We start from the raw sequence: 8,538 nt of genomic DNA on the forward strand, positions 1-8,538 counted from the left end.
TCTATTTAAATTCTGAAAACTGTACAAATGTTGTTGTTTTCCACCAAAGAGGCGGGATTAGCCAACGCAGAATAGTGACGTTTGTCTCTTGTTGATGACGTGTAGGTCGCATGAATGCGACCTGTCCGGTCAGACTGCAGTCGTATGTGAAAATAACGGATATGCATCGGAATTAGGACCACATATCCAAGCGGCCTGGGTCGCATGTGAAAAAAATCGGATCTGTGTCGTTCAGATTGTCAATAACAAATCGGATACAGGTCGCATATGGGCAAAAAAATCGGATATGGGTCGTTTCAGGGTGCAGTCTGAACATAGTCTATCTGTAACATTCTGCATTCTGTGCAATTTTTTTTTTACCTTGCGCAATACCAGAAAAATTCAGTTGAAATCAAGCCATTTGAGTTGAATTGGTCCACCTCTGAAAAAACTTTGCATTTGGATTTCCCGGGAAACATTGATTTTCGTGACGTCGCGTGCGGGACGCCTCCCTCTGAATCCTACGTCAGCGCTGGTTTGTTTACGAGAAAACGACCTGGTGGTTTTCTGTAAATTTCTTCAACGTTATCGCGTAATTATTAAAATGGTTAACAGATGTATCGTAGGAGGGTGTAGCAACACCAATCTTGATGGGATTAGTACTCATCGTTTTCCAAAAGACCAGACAGCTCGCGCAGCTGCTGGCGCTTCCGCAGGTAACGTCACGAATCTGGCTCCAGACTCCCTTGGGATTTTTCCAGACGCGTTTTGTTATTTTATTTTTTTCTGCTGTAGACAGATGGCCTTGTGCAAAATTACCCTTCTGGATGAGTGTGTAAAGGGACATTCTTTCATATAAAAAAAACAAACGAAATTGGTCCAGAATATGCACTTTAACTATACGAGTGAGGATTACATAAAACAGTGCAAGTTTCATAAAACGTCGAAACAATGCCGTTTACTTCTTAGTGGTGCGACAGATAAACGTGATCAGGAGTTCAAATCCTGATGACGCTCCAGCCATTCGTGGCCGGGAACCAAGGGAGCAAAATCGGCCATGATCTGTGGGTGGGAAGAGTGGAATGCACTCTCTCACCTGTCAATCACAGTGACACTTGCGAATCGTAGGCCTGTGTGCGCTCATGTATGTGGAAGAGGGTAGATAGCACTTTCTTCTGAGCGTGCAGTGGAGCATGTCTCAGAGGAAACGAGCGTTCCTTCCTGATTGGTAGCTGTCATTTGATAGAGGAGAGCTGGCTGGTGAGTGGCAAATGATCAGATTGGGGAGAAAACTCGAGAAAAAAAATTATACAGCTTCGAGGTAAATTATTAAAACTATTTTTTCACCATCTCATTCCACGTTTTTATTCAAATCGTGTCATTGCTGTCTTTTCTTTGTCCTCAGGTGTGGACCTGCTAAACAATGAACAGCTTCGCAAATGACACAACGGACCTTCAGTTGCTTCCAGCGGCGTGTAAAAACTGATGACGTGGTGAAGTTGCATCACTTTTAAAGATACCAGCATGAGCAGGAGAGACCTTTTTCCCTGTATTGATCTGTTTCTTGTGACGTGGACACGATTTACCTTGCTTCACACAGCCTCGGACCAGGACTGCGGCATCGCCTTAAACCACTCCAAATGACCAGCGTGTAAGCATCAGCAGTGACGAGACTGAATATACAGTTCTGTATGTAGATGTTTCACTCAGTTATAACGGTGGCTTCTCTGAACAGAAAGCCACGATATGATAAATCATGTCTGAGATGCCTTCTCTACTGGGATCATCCGAACTGACCACCTTAACTTTTCTCCAGTAACATTTTCAACTGTTTACGAAGCACCCGGCTGGGAACAAATCGCTTCTCGATTGAATCACGCGACGTGACGTGACGTGCTCACACCACGAGTTTAGCCTTGATTTTGCGCTTCATCTTTAACCACGTGTTTACACTGGCAGCCATGTGACGCGTCAAAGCAGGTGAAATTCACGCGCAGTCACGACGCAGGGTTAGCGTTCGACACTTCAGAGATGCCACGGCGATTTCCAGCATGCGGGGAAACAATGCGTAATGAATCTCGGTATGCGAGCACAGTGTGATCATGGCGAAGGACAGTGAGGTCTGCGTGAAACAGGAAACGGAGGGAGCAGGTGTAGCAACAACTACATGATCAAGCTACAAACAGCTAATCAGTATTCAGTGTTGCAAGAGCATTTCTGATCCTAGTCCCGAGAGCCAGCTGATTCTGTAAGTAGAGGTGGGAGGGAAAAAAATGAATAAAACCTGTTTATATGACGATGCTACATCACAGGTTTTTCATCCAAGCAGCTTTATGACTAACGTTCGTATTGCCAAGTGAGAAAGGATTTTTTTTTTTTTTTTAAACTGTATGTACTTAATCGCCGAATCAATCAACAGTACACCATGTTGATGGAAAAACGAATGGTTTTCAATGCACCGTTGTTCACTTACTTAGTAATTGAGTCCACTTGGCCATCTTCATCAGCTCGGATGAAGGATCGAGCGATTATCTTTTTGAAACGGTGGACAAAGCTGTTCATATCTGAGATGTAAACAGTAGCAATAACATACTTGACAGGATTCCGTTCCAAGTCCTGCATTCATTACTGCAGTTACTTGTGTAGCTAGATAAAAATCCTCCTGTAGAGCTAGCCGAGAAGAGAGCGAGCGAACTGATAAGCGGGGGTGTGTTAGACTACGTTCAGACTGCAGCCTGAAACGACCCATATCCGATTTGTTGTGAAATCCGATTTTTTTTCTTAGGCCGTTCACATTACCAATTATATGAGACTTGTATGCGATCTCCAATATGAACGGAAAACGACCTAAAAGTGTCCCGCATGCGCAAATTGACACGTAATAAGCACATCTACGTAATACGTAAACAAAAAAAAAAAAGCACACTCTTCAAGTTTGCAAGTAAAGCATGGAGATGAGGCGAGACCTGGCGATGTGGTTTTTGTGGCGGCGGCGGCGGAACTCACACAATAATCTGATTAATGTGGGCAGCAGACTAACGAGACCGAAGGTGTCAAATTACTGGAAATTTCCAGAACTGTTTTATTTAATCAGGCTAAGAGATCAACGTCCAGGTCCCTACCAAATCCACCATTAGCTTGATCAATTCTATAAAAGTCTATTTAAATTCTGAAAACTGTACAAATGTTGTTGCTTTCCACCAAAGAGGCGGGATTAGCCAACGCAGAATAGTGACGTTTGTCTCTTGTTGATGACGTGTAGGTCGCATGAATGCGACCTGTCCGGTCAGACTGCAGTCGCATGTGAAAATAACGGATATGCATTGGAATTAGGACCACATATCCAAGCGGCCTGGGTCGCATGTGAAAAAAATCGGATCTGTGTCGTTCAGATTGTCAATAACAAATCGGATACAGGTCGCATATGGGCAAAAAAATCGGATATGGGTCGTTTCAGGGTGCAGTCTGAACGTAGTCTTAGTGTTGCTCGTACACACTCGTGATGTAAAATTTTGTCCAGGGACGTCAGAGAGGGTGTATAAAGCAGTATTGAAGCACTGGGTGTTTTAACTATTAACCCAAATTATGACTGTATTACAGCTGGTGATAGAGCAGTGCTGTGAGCAGCTCCAGCTTTGGTGTATGTGTGTGTGTGTGTGTGTGTGTGTGTGGGTGTATAATGCAAAATCCACATCACAACAGGTCCAACTGTCTGGGTGTCTCACCACGAAATGCAGTGGTGTTTTCTTTCGTCACACATGCACTCCTAACATATAGTGTTAATCACAGTTGATTGAGTTATTCCACTCTTTTGTTTTACTGTACAACGTACCTACTGCTCTCAGCCAATCAGAATGCACTGTACTGGAGTAAAGAGTAGACAAGTGCCGATAATACATTGCCATTGTCATTGATAATTGCTTACGTTTTTATCATGGCTCATGACATTATTACAATATTGAATAAATAGTTCTGACGAATGTCTTATTTGTGTGTGAACATTAACACGGTGCGAGGTTGAACTGCATTTTGAGAAGGGCTGTAATGAACAAATGAAAGAATGTATGTCGAGCAGTTCCTCCGTCTGTACGAAACCAAGTCCTGTCACACGAGCCGCCATGACGTCGTTGAGACATGTAGATGATAATGTCGTGGGATATCGTTTAACTGAGTACTGACACACAGCGTGTCAGTAAAGACGGAACCTTTTTTCAGAAACATAACCCAACACTGTTTTGAAGTAGTTTATCGTCAATGTTTGGACCCACATCGATGATTTTTACAATTATTCCCTCATGGCCTGCAATCTCAGCAGGAAGAGTTGGGATGTGTAAACGGACAAGCAGAGCTCTGCCTCGCATCTAATCAAGTATAAAAAGACAAGGTTTCATTTTCGGCATCCGCTTTTGGATTATTTGTTGCCAATAAAAAAATCTGAAGGTAGAACCAAGAGAAATCCCAATAGTCACAAGAAAAAAAAAACAGCCTGGTAAGAAGAGGTGTGGCTGTATCAGAGTGCAGGCACTTACGGATGCAGGCGCAGGGGAGACCGAGGGCTTCGGAAACAGCACACTGAGCCAAATTGTAGAGCAGGAATTGTAGTCAGGAAATAACGCAACGGAGAGTAGAAGGCAAAGTCAAGGATTAAAGGTCGAAAACTGGAAGTCAGGCAGTAGAGCCCTGCACTCCCGCGGGAGTCCCGCGGGACCCACCGCAAAGCAGTGCGGCGTGGGACAAATTTTGAAAGTTCATTGCGGGCGCGGCTGGGAGCTGGAGTGCACATATGCGGGCGCGGGCAGGAGCGGTGATAAGCTGCAGTCCCGCTAACTAAAAACGTGTTTAAAATAAAATTTATAAATTATTAATTTATGTCTATCATATATAATTTGTGCTGGATACAATAAATATACCAATATACCAAATTTCCACTTGGAATTACGTGCTCGCCTGTCTTTTTTTATTGTTTATTATTATTATTATTATTATTATTATAGACACTGACGAAGGCAACAGCCGAAACGTTTGTCTCCTTCTGCTGCTAAAAACAACTGAAAAGAAATGTAACTCAAAGAATAAGTTCAAGAGTGCGATCCATCTCTCCTTTCACACTAATTATTCATAGGAGACGCACCACGGGAGAGCGCATACTTAAATGATTAGCCTACTTAAATAATTATTATTATTAGGTCTACATGCTGCCATTTCAACATTCCGAATTCAGAAACAAGGTAAATAATAACAAACGTGAACGTGAGCTGTAGATATTTATGCTCAAATCCACTCAAAGTAGGGGGCGGGGCACCATCATGCTGTGTCAAGACAAGAACTTTCCTGAGAAATAACGCGAACGTCTGCATCATGCGGGATTTGCGGGTGGGAGCGGGACAAAATATGGCAGGCGCGGGCGGGAGCTGGACTGAAAATCATAATTCTTTGCGGGCGGGCGCGGGACTGCACAATGCGGGCGCGGGCGGGAGCGGGACTGAAAAATCCGACCCGCGCAGACCTCTATCAGGCGGAAAGCTAACAGCTCGGTAAAGTTGAACACAAAAGAACTAGACAATACTTCGCGAAGCATGGAATTGAACGCTGAGTATATATAGGTGTTCAGGTGAACTCGCGTTTTCAGCACAGTTACTGACAGGCTGGGGCTGATTTCTTTCTCGTCAAGACTAGGTTCATGCGTCGGTATCAGCGACAGACGTGTCATAGATTCGAGCTCTGTTGGAGCTGATTTTTTTCGCCTCCTTCGTTGATACATCCCCCAGTGATTGAAAAGGCACAAATGAAAAATGGTATTAGGTGGAATGAACATGAATAAAGTGGATTATCCTCTTATTTGTTCTTTTTTTACTCAGAATAACTTTAGAGGAGAAACTGAACGTAGACAGACTAAGATAGACACATCATTCGTATTATGATATCAATGAAACCTCAAGCAAATGAGATATTTTATCACTTTTTGATATGACTAAATTCATGTGGAATTGATACATGTAGGTGGTGTAAAAGGGCACAGTGGCACAGCAGGTAAAACTACATTTAAAGGGGGCCAGATTCAAATACTGAAGGGTTTGCCATCTACAGTACCAGTCAAAAGTTTGGACACACCTTCTAATTTAATGTGTTTTCTTTCTTAATTAAAAGACACGGTGGTGTAGTGGTTAGCGCTGTCGCCTCACAGCAAGAAGGTTCTGGGTTCGAGCCCAGCGTCCGACGGGGGCCTTTCTGTGCGGAGTTTGCATGTTCTCCCCGTGTCTGCGTAGGTTTCCTCCGGATGCTCCGGTTTCCCCCACAGTCCAAAGACATGCAGGTTAGGTTAACATGGGACGGCCTTGGGCTGAAGTGCCCTTCGGTGAGGCACTTGACGCCCAACTGCTCCCTGGGCACTGTCGCATAGCTGTGTGTGCTTGTTCACTGCTTCAGACGGGTTAAATGCAGAGGACAAATTTCACTGTGCTCGAGTATGTAAAGTAGAATTTAGAACAGGGCTGTTTACTGTCTTGTTCTTATTTACTATTTGATCTCAAACGCATTAAGGGCAATTCCATGGAAATGTCAACCTCACCATGCAAAAATAAAGCAACATGTAATACATCAAAACCACTCCCAGAGATCTCACCTAGGCCTGTATTTTACAGATGTGAATAAGTTGAACCAATTTGTAACCAACCTAATGTGTCACTATCAGTCTTTCTTTCTTATAATGTAAAACCCAAGCTAAAATCAACTTTGATCATGTACAATTCTATATTATTGCCACAAGCCACAGAAATGTATGCTAAAATCCACAAAACAGCAAAACAATAGCCATCCTAAATATTATTTAAGAACTTTGATAGTTTTAGCTGATATTTATAGAGTTTTCAAAGGGTTATGGTGGTTAAATTGCTGATTTTCTAAACATATGCCATGTCTATTTCAGACGCGTCACATCCATAATGGAATTTCGTCACATCCATAACGCTGACTTTTCCTTCCGAAACTCTGCATGAAATACAAAATATTTTAAACAAAGATTTTTTAATATTCACCTTGGACCCCTCTATCAAACGGATCTCTCCATTTCGACATTAGGTTTACAATTTCACAGAGTTTGATAAAAATGTACAGTCACCCAAGAAAAGTGATACTTTTTCTGTCACGTCCATAACGCATCTTTTATTGGCGTTTTCTGGCATGCCCTAGATGTACTATGGGAATTGTTCTTGTTCTATCACTTCTCCAGTATGGTACACCCTTAAAATATGCAACACCTGTTTAAATACTGGGAGACAATAAAACATGCACTGGGTCATTTGTTGCCATTTTGAGTTCAAGTGTCACGTCCATAACGCTGGAATTGCTCTTAAGAAGGCAAGAAATTGCACTGATTAACGTGACGAGGCACCTGTTAATTGAAAAGCGTTCCAGGTGACTACCTCATGAAGCTGGTTAAGATAACGCCAATAGTGTGGAAAGCGTCATCAAGGTCAACGCTGGATAGTTTGAAAAATCTAAAATTGGGAACAATTTTGTTTTTTGACACTTTTTCGTTTGCCGCATAATTCCAGATGTTATGTCATAGTTTTGATGTCTTCAGTCTTGTTCTACAATGTAGAAAATAGTCACAATATAGAAAACCCTATGAATGACTATGTGTCCAAACCTCTTAACTGGTACTGTCAATATGTATTATTTATAGTATGTGTGTGTGGACAGAAAACTGTTGGCCAGTGAGTCATCCATTATACATTCTAAGAGAGAAGCCACAGTCCGGTTAACATCTGTCTGGCAGCTGCATTTGGCCCTGGGATTAAATCCCTGCTCTCGGGTCATGGGTTCAATCCTGATCTCTAGTGACTCTGTGGACTTCCTGTGCATGTTCACGTTGTCTTCATTTAGGGTGATTTTGAAAAAAGTCAACAGCGTGGCAGGACGGTGCCAAAGGAGCAGGCGGGTGCCAAAGGAACGCAAGGTTTGCCAGAAGTTAAGCAAAGCCAAATGCCAGACATTTTAGCCAATTTAGAAATACTGGACACCGGCCCGAAAAGGAGGACACGTCCAGGAAAAAGAGGACATACACTACCGTTCAAAAGTTTGGGGTCACCCAGACAATTTTGTGTTTTCCATGAAAAGTCACACCTTTATTTACCACCATAAGTTGTAAAATGAATAGAAAATATAGTCAAGACATTTTTCTGGCCATTCTGAGCATTTAATCGACCCCACAAATGTGATGCTCCAGAAACAATCTGCTCAAAGGAAGGTCAGTTTTATAGCTTCTCTAAAGAGCTCAACTGTTTTCAGCTGTGCTAACATGATTGTACAAGGGTTTTCTAATCATCCATTAGCCTTCTGAGGCAATGAGCAAACACATTGTACCATTAGAACACTGGAGTGAGAGTTGCTGGAAATGGGCCTCTATACACCTATGGAGATATTGCACCAAAAACCAGACATTTGCAGCTAGAATAGTCATTGACCACATTAGCAATGTATAGAGTGGATTTCTGATTAGTTTGAAGTGATCTTCATTGAAAAGAACAGTGCTTTTCTTTCAAAAATAAGGACATTTCA

At 42.5% G+C, this 8,538-nt stretch overlaps 1 protein-coding gene across 3 annotated transcripts in view; it reads left to right on the plus strand.

Annotated features, from left to right (window-relative positions):
* The window catches only part of traf7 (TNF receptor-associated factor 7), a 60,394-nt gene extending 56,435 nt beyond the window's left edge, over nt 1-3,959 (plus strand). For all 3 annotated transcript variants that reach the window (XM_060901297.1, XM_060901299.1, XM_060901298.1), the window contains one exon: nt 1,385-3,959. In XM_060901297.1, the coding sequence (XP_060757280.1) occupies nt 1,385-1,399 (15 nt within the window). In that variant the 3' untranslated portion in view covers nt 1,400-3,959. The remainder of the gene's footprint in view (nt 1-1,384) is intronic.
* Nucleotides 3,960-8,538: the final 4,579 nt, after the last annotated feature.

This window comes from Neoarius graeffei, chromosome 20 (assembly GCF_027579695.1).
Source record: "Neoarius graeffei isolate fNeoGra1 chromosome 20, fNeoGra1.pri, whole genome shotgun sequence".
NCBI lineage: Eukaryota > Metazoa > Chordata > Actinopteri > Siluriformes > Ariidae > Neoarius > Neoarius graeffei.